We start from the raw sequence: 17,823 nt of genomic DNA on the forward strand, positions 1-17,823 counted from the left end.
CCACTTCCTTAGCTGTATAGCCTTAGGCAAGTTATTTAACCTCTGTGAGTCTCAATTTCCTTATGTATAAAATGAGAATGATGATAATATCTAGCCTATAATGTTTTGGGAATGGAATGAGTCAATATGTGTAAAGCTCTTAGAACATTGCCTGGGATGAAATACACACACAGTTTTAAATTTTAAGTTGTTTTCCAGTATTCCTTTCTGAAATGGATTTGTGTTTCCATATACTTTTTCTATATGATTAAGAACATTGCAATTGTCTTTCTTTTACATGATAAACTGTAGATGTTAAGCTTCACGGGAAAGGCTTTTTAAAAACTCCTGTGTTCTGTTCCACATGAAATAGATTTGTCATAAGCCTGCTTCATACACTTTCTTCTTTTAATGAAAACTGACTTGAGCAATTTGATTCCTATGTAATTTCTCGTGTATTCTGATGCTGTGGAGTGGAATTATAGGTGGATCATGGCCTGTTAAACATTGACTAAGATATATCTTATTTGTAACAGTTACATCTTCACTTTAAGTTGAAAAAGATTTGATGTAATCATTGTTATAAAATGAATGGTTCAATTTTTTATGTCCTAAATTTCTCATTAAGGTAGCTAATCTTACAAGGAATATACAGATGATTACCTGTAAACTAATTTTATCCGCATTGTCAACTCTACTGAGATTGACTTCTTTGTGATCTTTGCCTGTTTACAGTTCTCCTGATCCTGATGTTCATCCTGAGGTTAGTGTTCTCCATCTTTTCATTTAAGACACAATTGAAAGAATGCCTTAAATCTTTTGGGAAAAGTGGTGAGAGAGACTCACAAAACTCTATTTGCCTCTTACGTCAACAAACTTTTCGGCATGAGATACAAACAGCATATAAGATGCACACCTTACCAAGTAAAGTGTACCAATTAAAAATGTTGAGGCTGTGGCTTATTTTTTTTTTTTTTATCTGTGCCTAAGTTCATACTCTTGAGGACTATTTAATGCATGTTATGCTCAAGGTAATAATAGCTGGATATGCAGTTAGAAAACATTTATTTTTAACTCAAGGTCTGGTCTGCCTTGTGATCCTGGCAATATCTAACCTTCTTCGTCTGTATAAAAAAAAAAAAAGAAAGAAAGAAAGAAAGATGCTAATACCCATCTCAGAATTGTTGTGAAGGATAAATGAGGTAATGAATTTGGATGTGCCTAGTAAATGAAATAAGGCACATTATTTTGCGCAGTGATTAATTCTGTTATGTGTAAAGATTACAGTCAATGTAAAACAACTCTACCCAACACCAAGGAATTGCCTAATTGGGTTTTTATGTTTGGTTGGTTGGTTGGTTAATTGATTGGATTGGATTTTCAGGCCTGCTGCATGAAGTTCCTAATAGTTAATCTTGCTGAGATGTTAATAGATACCACATTGGAGAAAATTCTAAGATGAAGAGAGCTAATTTCAGATAAAAACAGCAAACATGAATACTGTATTTATACAGCAAATGTGAGCAACTTCTATTAGCAAAACCACTTCTGGAACACTGGGTGTAAAAACATTAAATCAGACAGATGAAACAAATTTTTCTTGACTTGGAAGCTTGAATTTAGAAGCTTTATAGAAATTATCTTCCCATACTATTTAGGTATATAACATAGATACTCAGCCTTTGCTAATCTGAAGAACATCTATAGTCATCTTTTACTAAGATTCACAAAAGTATTAAGTCTAAATGTTGGGAGAAATGACTTCATATATGTAGATTACTTGATTTTTAAATGAAATTTTATGCAATAAATTACAAGTAAATTTTTTAAGATACTGAAATATAAGATGTCTTCATTTTTTAAAAATAAAAACTTACTTTAAAAATATAATAAATTTTTATATGTATGTTTTTCACAAATTCAGATAAGCTCCCGTTAAGGGAAAAATCATGTGTTCTAAAACAGATCAGTAAAACTTGTGAGAAATTAACAAAAATTGAAATAGAAGTAGGCTTTGAAAACCATCAGAGTTACTATTTTAATCCTCAGAAATGAAGGGGTAAAAGAATAAGTAATAAACTCAATTATATTTGGATAATTGTACTGCTGTGTCAGTTATTTTATGACCAATAAAAGTACCCACTAAGATTCCACAGCATAAATTGTGCTATTTATGATCATTAAATACAGTTTAAATTTTATCCTAGGAGCATGTTCTGTATCTATGAATCTAATGTTGTTCACTAAATGAGGACAATATTGATTGTCATATGCTGCCCAAATCGATCATGCTGGCAGCCAGAATTACAGTAATCTGTCAGTATTGATGACTGTCTTTCAGGCTTTGAAACCTCTCCTTCACTTCACTTGTCATTTCTTGCATTACTTGTACTTGAAAAGCATTTTCTTGCAACCTCTGACTTTGCCAGCCACGTACTTTTTTTTGCTCAAGCTCAATTTGTTGGTTTGATCATGCAGCTTGAATTGAAATGCATCATTGGGGAGAAAGAGTAGGCACATTCTGGTAGTCATTGGACCTTGGGGTATTTCACGTTGATCTTAGTCATCACTTAGTTACTTGTTGAAGGGGAGGGAGAGGGAGGGAGGGAGGGAGGAAGGGGGGGAGAGAGAGAGAGAGAGAGAGAGAGAGAGTGTGTGTGTGTGTGTGTGTGTGTGTGTTGGTGGTGTTTGGGGGTTTTTTGGGGGGGGTAGTTTTTTGTGGGGTTTTTTTGGTTTTGTTCTTAGCTTTTGTGTGGTGGAAATAATAATTCCAAGGCATTAATTTCATGATCTTAGCAATCATAAATATTTCTTAAATAAAGATTTTAAAGTAATTTATTTGTTTTGATCCTAGAGACATTATGACTATGTACAAATGTTAAATATGTTGCTACCATATATGTACTGTTTTTTCTTTTTTAAGGTGAGATTTATTATATGTAGAAATTCTCAGAAGTTACCAATATATAGATAGTCAGGTTATACTTGGTTCCTCAGAGAAACAATCAGTAGGATATATTTATATACATACATACGTAGATTGATTTTAAGGAATTGGCTTATGTGATTTGTGAGTCTTGGCAAATCTGAAATCTGTAGGAGTTGGGGTAGAGTTGTGCAGACTGAATCAGAAGGCATGTGGAGATAGAATTCCTTCCTTGGGAACCTCAGTCTTTTCTCTTAAGGCCTTTAACTGATTGGATGAGACCTATCCATACTATGGAGAGTAATATGATTTACTTTTCTCCTGATTGAAATGGTAATCACATCTAAAAAATACCTTTACAGCACCATCTAGATGCATGTTTGATCAAAAACTGGGTACCATGGCCTAACCAAGTTGACATAAAATTAACCATCTCTCACGTCCTAGTTTTAGTTTTTCTTCTTAACCTCTCTTATTACAAAATATAATTTGGAAAAAGTACATAAATCCAAAATATGCTATATGGTGAATAATTATAGTTTAACCACCACCAGGTCAAAAGATAGAACTGTACTTTTTTCCCTCTATCAAAAATATTGATCACTTATTTGGTAAGGGCAGAGATTTTGAGAGCGATGCAAAGACAAATCAGATGATAATATCTTCAATAAGCTCATAATTTAATAGAGGAGATAATGAATACATTAATAACTATAACACAAAGTAAGATAATTATGACACTTAGATAAAATGCTGTGGGGGTTCCAAGAAAAAAGTCATTAATTTGGAATAAGAAAATTAAGAGAAGAATATATAGAAAATCTGGGCCTCAGAGGGTGAGATCTGAGTTGATGTAATACATCATGTCTGTTTTAATTCTTGTAATTTATATTTTGAGACTTAATGTATATAGAATATAGTACATATGTAATTTTCTGAAATATGCATTATGTGGGATGTTAGAAAATTAAGTGGTATCTTTTAAAAACACTTTCCTCCTAGATTTAATATTCTTTCCTACCAAACCAATATTATTTGATTTCTTCTAATCTGTTTAGATTTGACTTTTTTGTAAATACCAGAATTGAGTTTCTGTTTATCAGACAAATTACCAGAAGTCAATGATCATTCTTCAATTAGTCACAGTTTGTTATCCCTGCAGTTCTACTACTCAAATGTAAAGAAGCTGTTGTAAAAGTATGAGAGCCAAAACGAAATGAAATGTAATTGATTGGCTCCACTAATGCAGTTTACCATTCATTATGATAGAACATTATAAAACCTCTTAGGGAGATTCATCAATATTGCTGTCATTTCATGTTAGAAGAAAGTGAGTTTATTGAGAAACTACATAATTTTATATATCTACTGTCTTGTAGATCATTTCCTCAGAGTATTGATAAGTATAGACTATCCTTAATTATAAGCTAATTATATTCTAAAATGTGGAAGCTGACATTTGGGAAATCAGCATGGGCTTTGGAGTCCAAAACCACTTATTAAGTGTGTCACTGTCTTTATGCCTCATTTTTATTTAATCTGTGAAAAGAGTAACAAACCTCAAGATTGGCATAAGGATTAAATGAGGTTATCAACAGGAAGCACCAAACGGTCTCTCTTGTAGCAGGAGCTCAGAAAATGAAGGCTGCCTGGTAGTTGATGATGTTATCATTATTGTCTAGTGTCCACATTGACACTAGAAGTATTCTTCTGAAACACAAATCTATACTAAAAGACTTGTGATGTCTCCTGACTGCTTACTGAAATTCTTATCACCAACTTTTATTTCTATTATCATTGTATTAATTCTAGAGATATTTTTAAATGTTATTCACTATAAAGCACTTAATACACAAGTGACAAATTTAAGTAATTTTAAAAGGCTATATTTCTTCATCCAAAAAAAAAGTTGCCAAGCAATTTCAGATTTTTCCTTTATTTCACCAAATATTTATTGACTACTAACTATGTGGGAGACACTGTGAGAGAAGAGCTAGGAATAAAAAGACAGCCATTTCTTTCAAGGAGCTTACAGTTTGGTTCAGGAGAGAGCAAGAGCCCTGCGAATAAATGAATGAATGAATGAGTGAGTGATTGAAGTGTACTGTGAAGAACTGATCAATAGTGATATCTGCAAAGTGAAATAGGTGATTAATTGTATTAAAGTGGGAGAGAATAGCAGTGAGGCAGAAAATAGGAATGACTTTACCAAGGAAGCATATTCTTTTGATAATTACTTTAGACACATGGGACTTTACTGGCAGGTAACTATTTAAACAGAGGCCCTGGATATGTGCAACACTTTCATCGTGACTCTGATATGTTCTTTATATTAGCTGGGTTTTGTTTGTTTGTTTGTTTGTTGTCTTTTTTCCTTTTCTAGGGCCGCTCCCGTGGCATATGGAGGTTCCCAGGCTAGGGGTCCAACTGTAGTTGTAACCACCAGCCTACGCCAGAGCCACAGCAACTCGGGATCCAAGCCACGTCTGCGACCTACACCACAGCTCACAGCAACGCTGGATCCTTAACCCTCTGAGCAAGGCCAGGGATCAAACCCGCAACCTCATGGTTCCTAGTCGGATTCGTTAACCACTGCGCCATGACAGGAACTCCTATATTAGCTGGTTTTGACCTATTTCTTGAACCTGCTACTACTCTTGCCTTTGCTTTATACCACCCAGTAGTGTGAAACTTCCTGTACTGTTTGACCACATCACACTTTTATCCCTCCACATCCCTGAGATGCTCTTTCCTGGACACAAGGCAGGTTTGCTAGACCAAAACTAACATCTTTAAAATTATGTAATAAAATACTACCACAATGATTGTAAGGGAACCTCTCAAAATACCTCATCAGTAGGCATATATTGCCATTGCTTGAAAAGAACAGCTGAACAAATTAAAATGAATGTAGTAAAGAATGTGTCTCAGGGATGTGGAGGGATAAAAGTGTGATGTGGTCAAAACCAGCTAATAGTCAAACATGAAGAAAACCAACCTAAACTTGGTTTTCTAATGTTACTGCCAATAACATAGCAACCAGTGTCTAAGGTGACAGCTCCTTTTGCTTTTAGATAATTTTTAGATGTTGAATAATAGAACACAGCTTGAATATATTACTTTTCTAGTAAAGCCTTTCCAAAATAAGTTAACTAGGGAGTTCGCTGGTGGTCTGGTGGTTAGGACTTGGCACTTTCACTGCTGTGGCCCAGTTTCCATGGTGTAAAGACTGAGAACCCGGAGTTCCTGTCGTGGCTCAGTGGTTAACGAATCCGACTAGGAACCATGAGGTTTCAGGTTCAATCCCTGGCCTCACTCAGTGGGTTAAGGATCTGGCATTGCCATAAGCTGTGGTGTAGGTCGCAGACGCAGCTCGGAATTGGTGTTGCTATGGCTCTGGCATAGGCTGGCAGCTACAGCTCCAATTCAACCCCTAACCTGGGAACCTCCATATGCTGCGGGTTTGGCCCCAGAAAAAGACAAAAAAAAAAAAAAATTTTTTTTTTTAATAAAAGAATAAATTTTAAAAACAATTACACATTCAAAAAAAAAAAAAAAAAAGACTGAGATCCCACTTCAAGCTGCTGTACACTGTGGCTAAACAAACAAAAAATATTTATCAGAGGGAGTTCCCATCATGGCTCAGTGGTTAACAAATCCGACTAGGAACCATGAGGTTGCAGGTTCGATCCCTGGCCTTGCTTAGTGGGTTAAGCATCTGGCGTTGCCGTGAGCTGTGGTGTAGGTTGCAGACACATCCCCACGTTGATGTGGCTCTGGCATAGGGCGGTGGCTACAGCTCTGATTAGACCCCTAGCCTGGGAACCTCCATATGCTGCAGGAGTGGCCCTAGAAAGGGCAAAAAGACAAAAAAAAAAAAAAGCTTATTAGATTAGTGTTTAAATAGAGTCTCTATTTTTAAAAATAATTGGTTGTGCACTAATTGCCAGGCTAAATAACAGTAATAGCTAGTGTTATTTTTCCTAATGAGATGACAGGAAGTGTTTGATATTTATACATACCTGTCACTTAAAAAAGAGCACTTGAGACTTTTATAATCCTTGTTTCATGATAGACTCTTCATTTTTGCATAACAATACTTTACACTTTTCCTGTGAAGTACTTTTTTTTTATTACTCAAATGAATTTATCACATCTGTAGTTGTATAATGATCATAACAATCCAATTCCTGTGAAGTACTTTTATACAGAATTGTGCTTTTATATATTTGTATGTGTTAGTGACAAATGAAGTATATTTATTCTGTTCTGATAGTACATTGGCTTCACAGCGAAAATAGCAAAGGAAAAAATACTACCACCATCTTACCTGTTTTGTCAAATCCAGTATGACAGTATAGTCCGCATATGCCAGTCTAGACAGTTGGGGTATATCATAGTGTACCAGAAGGAAAATAGGACAACTCTATCTCTCTGTGGTCAAACTCTTCCCTAAAAACAACAAAAGTAGTTTCTTTACTTCCTTTATTAACTTCTGACCTTTGCTAGAAGTATTTTTTTTTGCTATTAAATCCTTATGTTGTTGAAATTAACATGTGATGATGATGTGCTGGTATGATCACATTTTTATTCACTACACCTACTACATAGTGTGTAGTTTTTATTTTAGTCTTTGTCTAAATATAAAAGCAGTAGATTCAGATACTTCTTGGGGATTTTAGAGAGCAAAGAATGAAGAATATAAAGCTGAAATTAGTCTAACCTTATTTATTTAACATAGGAATTGCTGTGCTTTTAGTCCATTATTTTCCTTTTACTAAACATGAAACTTCGCTATTGAATTTTTAATAACTCAGTAATGGAATTAAACTATGGATCACAAATCTTCCCATTTTTCTTCTAACTGCTTTTCCTCACAAACACTAGCATACAGCCTATTTAAATCTTAACTTTTGCTTGCCAAACCACTGTTAGCGTCCATCTGTTCGTGCCAATTGTAAAGAAGGTTCGGTTTTTAGTGAAGCTTTGCATTTCACATAAGGTATGTGAAGTGAAATTTCACAAGGGACATGATGGATCCTGATTCTTAGTGATAAACCTTTGGGGCCATCAGGGTTGGCATATGGTCCAGTATGATATGAAGGCTTGGGTTCCCTGGCTTCACTTCTTTGGCGTGAAGCTGATAAAACCTGGCTCTTGAGTATTATTTCACTGGACACCAATCATGGGCAGCAGGAACTGCCCATTTAACTCTCTGTGGGAAGGAAGCCCAGAGAGCATTCACAATGGTACCATTGTCAAGTTGCAAACTGCTCTGAACAGCTTGACAGCACTAGGGAGGAGGGGAAGGGGTTGCTTTACTAATTGCTGTTCAGAAAAGAGAAGAAGCAAAAATAGCTGTTGTAGAATTGATGTTTCTGCATTTACTTATTCTCTTGATAGGAGTGTTGACTTTTATTTAGCACATACCTACTATCAAAAAGAAAGCAAATAAATATATTTAAGCAACCACCTGTAGTAATTCCTTGTTAACATGCCATTATCTGTTTTTAGCCCACCAGATTGTAGCATAGTCGGGTTTTGCTTTATGGTATTCTTATGTTTAAGTGAAAATAATGTATTTTTTTTTAATCTTGATAGAAATTTAAAATAAGGGAAAGTGGATTAAAACCACCACAATTTACATATCAGATAAGGTTAATGGCTTAATTTCCTTTATGTAGTACTTTTAGAATTCCTAAATATCATCTGAATACACATAAGCTATATTAATATAGAAATGTAAATTTATGCATAACAATTGCAAAGGCTAAAATAATACACTAAGCAAATCTTAAGGTTAAATACTGGACTTATCATATAAATGTGGAGGTGATACCTCTTTTAGTCATTTAGGATTATCTTTCTCTCCTTAAATTCTGTTTTGGATATCTTTTTTAACATGGTTGTATCTTCTCTTATGAGGCATTGTATGCTGTGATATTTGTATAAACACTCCTCTGGGCTTTTCCATTTTCTTCTGGTCAGTCTAATCAAGCAGTTGGTTTTGATGCAAAGAAACAATGACCTACAACTTAAAAAAAAAAAAAAAATCAAAGCTTATTTCAGCCCCCAGGATCCTGACCCCACAGTATATCTCCATAGATGATTCTTTTTTTCAGCAGAACTTAGGTTGACTAAATTATACTACAGTGTTGTAATTTGTATATTTCCTTTCAAAGGATCAAGGAGAAATACTCAAAAAATTTTAATCTACTGAGGGAAAAATCAAATGCATTTTTTTTAAATTAGTAACAGTCTAAAATTTACTAATATTCCATCTCTTCATGTCCCCTTAAATTATTTTAGTAAATGGGCACCAGTGCAGTATTTCAAAAACAGTAATTCATTGAATGCCCATTCTTCCTTTTACTGCAGAATAGATTATAGTTAAGTCAAGATTAATGGGTAGATTTTGAAGTTAAAGTCCAGTCTCTGAGCCTATTATTCCCTGGGGGCATATAGTGCATTAGTTTAAGCCAATATACTGTTTATCATAGATTCTGTGACACTGTCTTAAATGACAGTTTGCTGTACTTTGTAACTACTTACCACGATAATAAATCACTGTTTTTGTACTCCCGATAATTATAGCATTTAAACAAAATCTTAATTAAGTTAGTGCACATTTAGGTAGAGATAACACTTAAGTAATTGTACACTGTAAAATTTCACTTAGTTATTTTTTTCCTTTTTGCAATCTTCTGACAGAACCCAAGTTTAGTATTTAGTTCACAGACATTCACTTCCTCAACTTTAATGCACTAAAATTTTTGTTCCTAAAAGGAACACCACAAAGTGATTGTTCTAGTCTCTTCCCAATATTTTTTAAACTCTTAATCTAATACTAGTGATGCTGGAGCAGTTCTCTGTTGACTGTGAAAGTCTTCTTATTACTTAATGATGATATCTTTAGGTAGATCTTACCAATAATGAGAGTCCAAAATTTTAATTTCACTAAATTTGAAATCCAGGTAACTTAGTTTTTCTTCTAGACGTTTTGCTTTATACAACTTTCATGAAAGTGTAATACATATACATATTTGATCATGTTGTTAGTGCTTTTTAGAAACAGTGAATGATTATTGGATTATTAAATCAGGAAGGATTTTCAGAACTTTTAGGTAGGTTTAAATTTTTAATCCTATTTATTGAAGGTTAATCTTTTTAAATGTATTTACATGAACTTTGTTAGAATTGGGCTTATCAACTTTTTACTTAGTGTTTTCATTTAGTAATTGACTGATTTATGAGCAATTATATATGGTCCAAATTTTATACAACTCCAGCTTTCCATAATAGGACTATCCTCACAGTGCCTTAGCACCTGTTATGGATTTTGAGTCATCTGGCAGCCCAAGGGACTTAGATAAAGAAGTACCAGGTGTCCTGCCTGTCTCCTAATTGAGACGCAGTGAAAACAATATAGACTTGGCAGTATGGTTAAAAGGATGGATTAAAGCCCAGCTTTGTCTACTCTGACAAATCACAGCTTTTCCTTCATGGTGTAGATAGTATCAGCTACTAAAGAATTTTATTAATATAAGGCATCAAACAAATCATAGACAATAATTTGTCATAACCTGTTGAAGATTTTCAGGAAATTTTCTATTAACATATTACAAATAAACAAGTCCAAGATTCATGCTATTTATTTAGGGGAATTTTATTTTTACTGCATATGAACTAGACTGCATGTTTCTTAAAGAAAATAGCTACTGTAGGAAAGAAATGGAGTATTAACTTACTAGATCTTGATAAAGTAAGCAACATAGTTTACTTTCCGAAGTGAGCAGTGCCTCTTGGTCCATGGCATACTTGATTGCCCTGTATATTTCAGGGAATTATGTCACTTTACTGCTGATAATAAGAGCTGTGAGATCCTCGAGGTGTACTTGTAAAATGTATCTACGCATATACTGTATCCCAATAAAATTCTTTTTTTCATTATTTTCGTAAGACCCTGTGCAGTAATACTGACTCAGAATGTTTGAAGGTATTTCAAGGCCTTTTACAACTAAAAAGCCAAATGTGATTTATTTTCTCAGTTTTAGAGTATGCCATGGATTTTTTACTATACTACCTACCTGTGATATTCTAGTATATACACGAACATTTTTCAAAAATTGCCAGTATTAGAACTTAAACTAATTTTGTTGGTCATCCTTGAGTTGACTAAAATGCCTTTTATACCTTTTCTTTTCTCCATGTAAAACGCAGATCATTGAGATTGTCTGTAGAAAGAGTACTAGACTATTAAATGACCAAGGTTCTATCCCAACTCTACCATTCAGCAGCTTTGTTTTTCTGAGCAAATCTTTTATTCTCCTTTGAGGCAAGGCTTATTGCTGAATAAACATTTTGCTGATTTTGATAAGTTTCTTGAAAGTAATGTTAAATAGATCATTTATTGTTGTATCCTTCTGCTAGTTCAGAATGTCCTAAGTTCAAGGATATTTTTACCTCTGTTCTTACAGTACATAGAACAGTTTTGGAAATCTGCCTAAAATGGTCTTGTAAGTACCTTTCATTTAATTTTATCTATAGAGGTTTTCACAGTTTCTTCCCATTTCCCCCTTCTCTGTAGATGGCCACTTAAATGAAGAGAATTAGTTTAATTAAATATGTTGTCTCATACCATTATAAAATTTATGAAATTTTAAAATTTCTTTAAAAAGAATTGTCAAACCCTTGGGGCAAAATGTTTATTTCAATGCTAAATTATAATGAGTTGTAATGACTTTCAGCATTCATAGAATTTCTTCTATAGGCAATTATAATTTTTTGAGGCATCGATATGTTTTATTTCAATGTTACACCTTACGTAGTATACATTGTGCTTTTCTCACTTTTGCTTCCAGATGTCAGCAAGATTAAGGATGGGGTGGAACCAAATTCTTTTTCATGAATAAGATTCAAACTCTCTAAATTCCATCCTAGGCAAGTCCCATCTATCTTTGCCCCAATGGGGTTTGCCTGCAGGGAGTCAAATTGGAATTATAAGAAGGGGGTTGTCTGCAAAACAGTCTCCTATTTGACTACCAAACCAACTTTATTCATTCCCTATAATTTACAAACAGTCATCGAGTACTACTGGGCCCTCTGTTAGGTGATGGAGCTATAGAAAAAGGCATGGCCTCTGCCCTAAGACATTTGTCTCCCACTGGTTTATTAGGAGAATAAGCAGGAGGAAAGAGTCACACTTGGTGCTTAACAGTTGGCTGAGAAGAGTAGGAGGAGGCCTCAATTTGAGACATTTGTTGAATTCTATGATGTAAAAACTCCTACATAGCCAATTTCAAGCTACCACCCATCTTTACAAACTTTGTAAATACTGAAAGTAGCACTTGCAAAAAAATTTTAAGCCAGTGAGCAAGACTCTTTCTACAGTTAGGGTTCTTTGAATTTCCCATACAAAGAAGGGAGATGAAATTCCAAACTCCTAAAATGGCCGAAAACAAACACACACCACATTAATATGAGTGTAGGTAAGTGCTTGCTAAATTAGAATTTCAGAATGGGCCTTAAATCCCTGAGGCTGTGCTATTGAGCACAGATATAAAAACTTCATACTTAGCCTTTACTTATAAAGGAGCCAGTAGTCTTTTCTTGTTTTGGAAAGAAAACGTTAAACCTGAATTTAAGAGGAAATTAACTAAGCAATGGTATGCCTTGGACGTCTGCTTATAATTTTTATAATTTCTTGTGAAAATTTTTACCTTATATTAACTCTTGCTATATACAACATACATATATACACACATAAACATACATGTACACAAATTTCCATTTCTTTGAGACTAGTCACAAATTACATTTGACCTGTTTATACAACCTCCTAGGCATGCCATAGAATTAAAGATCACAAAACTGAAAGTTTGACCTTTTCTGACAGCAAAAGCAGTTCAAAATTCATTGTATTTTTACAAAAATTATTGTGGTGAAGGAAGAATTGTTGCCGCTTTAATACCGATTCCCATCTACCTTTAAAAATATATATGTATACCTTTTATCTCTTCTCCCTGTACATTACTGAAATTGAAAAAAGTGGTACCAGTTAACTATCTGCAGTCTCTTGTCTTCAGTTTTTTCACATGAGAAATTAGAGTTTTATCAGAATAAGTGAAAAGTTCCTCTGTTCATTCCATAAACAAGAAGTATTGTCAACGAGCTCTTGAACATGAATACAGGTATATTTCTTAAACATATTGAAAATTGTCCTCATGGAAACCACCTGTTATTTACAAAGACTTGAGTCAAAGGTCAAAATAAACTGTTTAGCACAGATATAGGGGACTTTTGGGTTAGCCTATATTTATATTCTTTATCTTCATCATCCCTATGATATAGATAGGAGCAGATGGTGATATCTATATTTAACATTCAGATAAACTGTGACGAGAGAATTCATGCATCTTTCCAGGAATGGCTGAAATTGAACCCCAGTTTCATGGCAGCTGACACAGTGACAAAAGGTCAAATCATTTGATATATGTTTGCAATCAAAAGTAGTTACTTACGATGAATACTGATGTTAACTTCATATTAATGAAGTACAGATCAGGTTTAAACTATTTATAGTACAGAAAACATTTAGTTCCCTTTTATTATTTTTAGAATGGTAGTATTCCTTTCCCCCATTTCTGCTTCTGCGGAAAAGTAGAAGGAAGGAGGATTAGTGGATAATTATACTGCTGTGATTGCAGCACCTGTGTGTTATTTCTTTTGATTGGCTAGTTCTGTATTAAAGATTCCTACCAGCTAAAAGTCTCCTTCATCAAATAGCTTTTTATTAGCTTGTTTTGGCTTGGGTTGTTTTAGATTTGCAACAAAAACCTCCCTAATTCAACTTAGACTTGTACTTGAAATTTTGCTCTGAATTTTTAAGTTCACCATCACCTTTTATCATCTCACCCATTTTAGTTTTTTTAATTTCAATGCCAATGGCAGCTACTCATTCACAGTTGGAATATAGCTTGAGCTGTCCTGTTGTTGTTAGCCGTCAAGTTTGTGTATGCCACTCAACTTATAGGTACTAATAACTCTTCCCTAGAGAGCTGCCTTTTAAGGAATAAGTGTCTAACCTATTAGAAGGAAATAAAGGAATTAACTCTTTTGGATTATGATTGCCATTGCAAATGCTAACATCACTGTTTAGAACTTTATCATCATCTCAGTCACAAAAAGCACCTGTTTGTGGACTCAGGACTATGGTTTAAGTACTTAGAGTTCATTATATCGCCTTATATATGTTTTGCAAAGTAAAAGGGGAAAAGATATAAGTACTGTAGATTGGATTGTTTTGATATTGTTTATTTGGCTACGTCATACTTGGAAAATTAGAAAGAATATTTAGCTTTTATAAGGTGAGTTACTTTGGTCTGTAATAATTTACTGAGCTGTGTTTTCTGAGAGTAACCCAAAAAAAGCAAACTTAGATATTTGCCTACCTAATTTCTGATAACTGCTGCAGTTTTTCACTTAAATTCAACCATTAACGATTGAAGGAAACTTCACTCTGCCACCTTACTTGAACTTTAAAAATATGTTTTAGAAAGCATTGTTTTCACTAATGATGCAGTTTTGCAGTTTTATTAAGTACGTCAGGTATTTTTATACAAAATGAATACCTAGATAATTTTAGTTTGTGTAGCTTTATATTAGGGTTTCTTCGGAGTTTTTTGAACCTCCTTTAGTGAAATAGAATTACACTTCAAAATATATCTTATCTAGATATTTATTTCTTGTTCTAATAAATTTTACTACATCGGAAATATCCTCCCTACTTTAGAAGTATTAAATTTGCTTTCTTTCTGCCTAATTTTTTGTGTAAACTCTAAATATAATAAGATAAAGTAAAATATTTCCTTTATAGGCCCTCTGAAAGTAGAGCATTTTAAAAGCAGGTAGGTGTCTCCACCCTACTTTTCATGAAGCATTTTACCCATTCAAGCAGACTTTTAAAAACAGCTTGTTTTGATAGCAGACTGTTCTCCTGTGGGCCTTCAGCCTTTGCTTCCTGGCAGCACCTTTGGTGCGAAAAGAGAGTGATCAATTGGGAGACTATCAGTGCCAGCATGCATAGAGTGATAAGTTAACACACCACTGGGAATTTCTAGGGCCCACCAAGATACTTCACTTCTAATGTGCTAACAAGCTCATTTTTCTACCTCTTGCCTCTTCAGTTATTTTTTTTCTCAGAAGAGCTTAGAAGTTGAGTGCATCAGGCATAATGAAAAGCTCTGTAGGAGGGAGAAGCAATAACCCCATTTTTCCCTTTTCAGCCAAATAGAAAATTAGTTTCTGGTAATACACAAAGGCCAGTATTTTTTGTACAAGGGGCACTGCTGTGAATCAAAGGACTCTATTAACTGCAGAAAATTCGGCAGCTGTGAATCTCCCCCAATGAAAAAAGTACTTTCCAACAAGTTGTGAGATATGTGGTATTATTTAGATTGAACCATCAGTTTCATCCTCTTCCATTTATAACCATATACCCTCTTTTAAAAGTGTGCTATATTACTTTTCTATGTTGACACTCCTAAGTGTCTATATGATCCATCCATAAAATCCTTACCACTGATCATTTTAATATAGCATCTTGTCCTGTTGCCACCCATTTTAGGAGTAAAATTATTTTGAAGTTCAACCCCAAAATTGAAAATAATGGATTTACAAGGAATTGGAATTAAGCTTATTTCAATTTTTAATGCATAAAATAAATGCAGTATGAAAAGAGACTACTCAAGTCATTTAGAGGGCAAAAGACACCCTAATCTAAGTCAAGTGCTTAATAAATATACATTTACTTTTAACTTTAGTTTCCTCTTCTTAATAATCTTTTGTAAATGTAACTGGCTATGGTATCTCCCACTGAATAAATTATCTTCCTCTCAAAATTTTTTTCTTAGTCTTGATTGTAGAGTTGGTCTGCAATTTCTAGAATAGTAGAACCATAGCAGTTGAACTGCAATTCTAAAAAGAATAATAATAAATTTTGCAAAGAGCCAATAGGTAAATTTTCATTATCCTTTATACTTATTTAAATGTCTTATGTAAAGCCTATTAACACTGAGTACAGCGGGGAAACTTTTAAAAGTTGTAGAAGGAAGGTTAACTGATTTCTCAGTTCAGGAACTATACGACATGAAGTCAGCATGTGAGTTTTTCCTGATAATTGTATGTTGCTGCCTGCTGCTCTACATTTTGACAGCCATTTCCATAGTTGCTTTCGTGAACAACAGAAATATTCTCTCTCTTTCTCGCCCTCTCTGTGCTAACGGCACAATCAGGCCTGCTGAAACAGGAAGCCTGGAGTGGGTTGTTCAAAAGCAACAACACTTCAAGGTACTGGTTGCTTGTCAATAATATCAGAGAAGAAAATGTGGTGAAAGGGAAGTACAGTATTTTTCTGTCAGTGTCAGTGCCCTGTAGATGCTTTGTTAGACAGTATTTAGGAGTCCTGTGGACTCTTTGCAAATATTCCTGCTTGTTTCAGTGTTATAATTGACTAGGTATTTTTTCCTGACATACAGATTCAACTATGTATTTATCTTAACCGCATGGAGTTATTCAAGGATTACAGCAACAGTAGTCTTCCATTCAAAGTGAGAAACAATTGTTGGGAAAATGCAGGGATTTTAGAAAAAGAAGAAGATATACAGGAATTTTTCACAATAAATCATTACAAATGAAAAACAGAATTTCAGATCTAGTATTTTAAGCAGCATTATAATATATTTATTGTGTGGCTTTTCAGAGTCCCTTTGCAGATCAAAGCTGATTAACAAGATAAGATGAGCCTAGGCTGACCTGATAGCAGTTGAATCCCTTCCCAAGTAAACTGTTTGTTACCTTTATTCCTTCCAACGGTTTACTATTATTTTCTAATAAATGTCTCCCTGTTAAGCTGCCAGGTATAGTGGTATCCTGAAAAGTAAACTTATGATGAAAACTCTATTTTTTACTCTTTTAAAAAGCCATACTTTAATGATATGCAAGAACAGTTAGTGAATAATTAGGAAGTCCTGGCAAAGTCCTTTTTGATGAGATCTATTCTTTTCCAACGTAAGCTGCATTAAGTTCATCCTTAACTGAAGGAAATCAGCTATGAGGAGAGAGCACGATATCTGCAAACAATTGTCCAACACCACTTAGAACCAACGACATTTGAAGATTTTGCAGCACAGGTTTTTTCTCCAGCTCCCTACCATCATTTACCATCTGATGCCGGTAAGATTAAAAGCAAGTATTAGTTACTGGTCATTATTGGAACTTGAAATGCAATACCCTTTTGTTCTAAAAACTCTTAAAATAATTTTTTTTAAACTTGCTTTAATAAAATTCCAGTCATTGAAATATATTTTACATCATTATTTTAATATTTGGCCTATAAATTTGATTTATACTTTTACCTAAATGCAGTTACTTGAAAAGTCAACAATCTTCATAGAAGCACATACACTACATTTTAGCTGAGCTAATGGGCAGTGAGACTGTTGTGTTTCGCGGAATCGTTACTGACATGTCTGCAAAAGAAACACAAGTTGAGCAGGCTCGCTCTTTCAACTTCAAAGGATCAAATTTTATGGCCAAGAATATTGCCATGTCTCTAATTTTACAAATAAAGTTAAAATAAGTGGAGTAGATTTAGAAGTACTTACCAGAGTAAATTATTTTATAATATTTAAAGATTATAAGAGGGTACTGCATTTTTACAGTTAACTAATTTTGAAGAAATCAGTAAAAAAATAAATGACTCATGGCCTTCCTATTCTGTTAATACTTTGCACTCCTTATGATTGTTTCATTTATTTTATTTTCCTTCTTTAGATCATTAAATATCAGTTCTGTTTATCTGAAGGTAAGACAAAGTGTCAACCAAAACACCCTTTGTTCTTCCCCCATTTCCTTTTTTT

General features: G+C 34.0%; 1 protein-coding gene across 13 annotated transcripts in view; it reads left to right on the plus strand.

The window, feature by feature from the left end:
- RALGAPA1 (Ral GTPase activating protein catalytic subunit alpha 1) overlaps positions 1-17,823 on the plus strand; it is a 231,376-nt gene that overhangs the window by 204,577 nt on the left and 8,976 nt on the right. For 6 of the 13 annotated variants that reach the window (XM_021099154.2, XM_021099161.2, XM_084966292.1 and 3 more), the window contains 2 exons: positions 17,013-17,137; positions 17,738-17,768. In XM_021099154.2, coding sequence (XP_020954813.1) covers positions 17,013-17,137; positions 17,738-17,745 — 133 coding nt within the window. In that variant the 3' untranslated portion in view covers positions 17,746-17,768. Of the gene's footprint in view, positions 1-17,012; positions 17,150-17,737; positions 17,769-17,823 lie in introns of all 13 variants that reach the window. The other 7 variants (XM_021099150.2, XM_084966291.1, XM_084966290.1 and 4 more) reach the window with 2 other exon arrangements.

Source organism: Sus scrofa, chromosome 7 (genome assembly GCF_054392235.1).
Source record: "Sus scrofa isolate SSC_HxYL_T2T_F1_AM1 chromosome 7, Sscrofa_HxYL_maternal_Yorkshire_Landrace_v2.0, whole genome shotgun sequence".
NCBI classification, from domain to species: Eukaryota; Metazoa; Chordata; class Mammalia; order Artiodactyla; family Suidae; genus Sus; species Sus scrofa.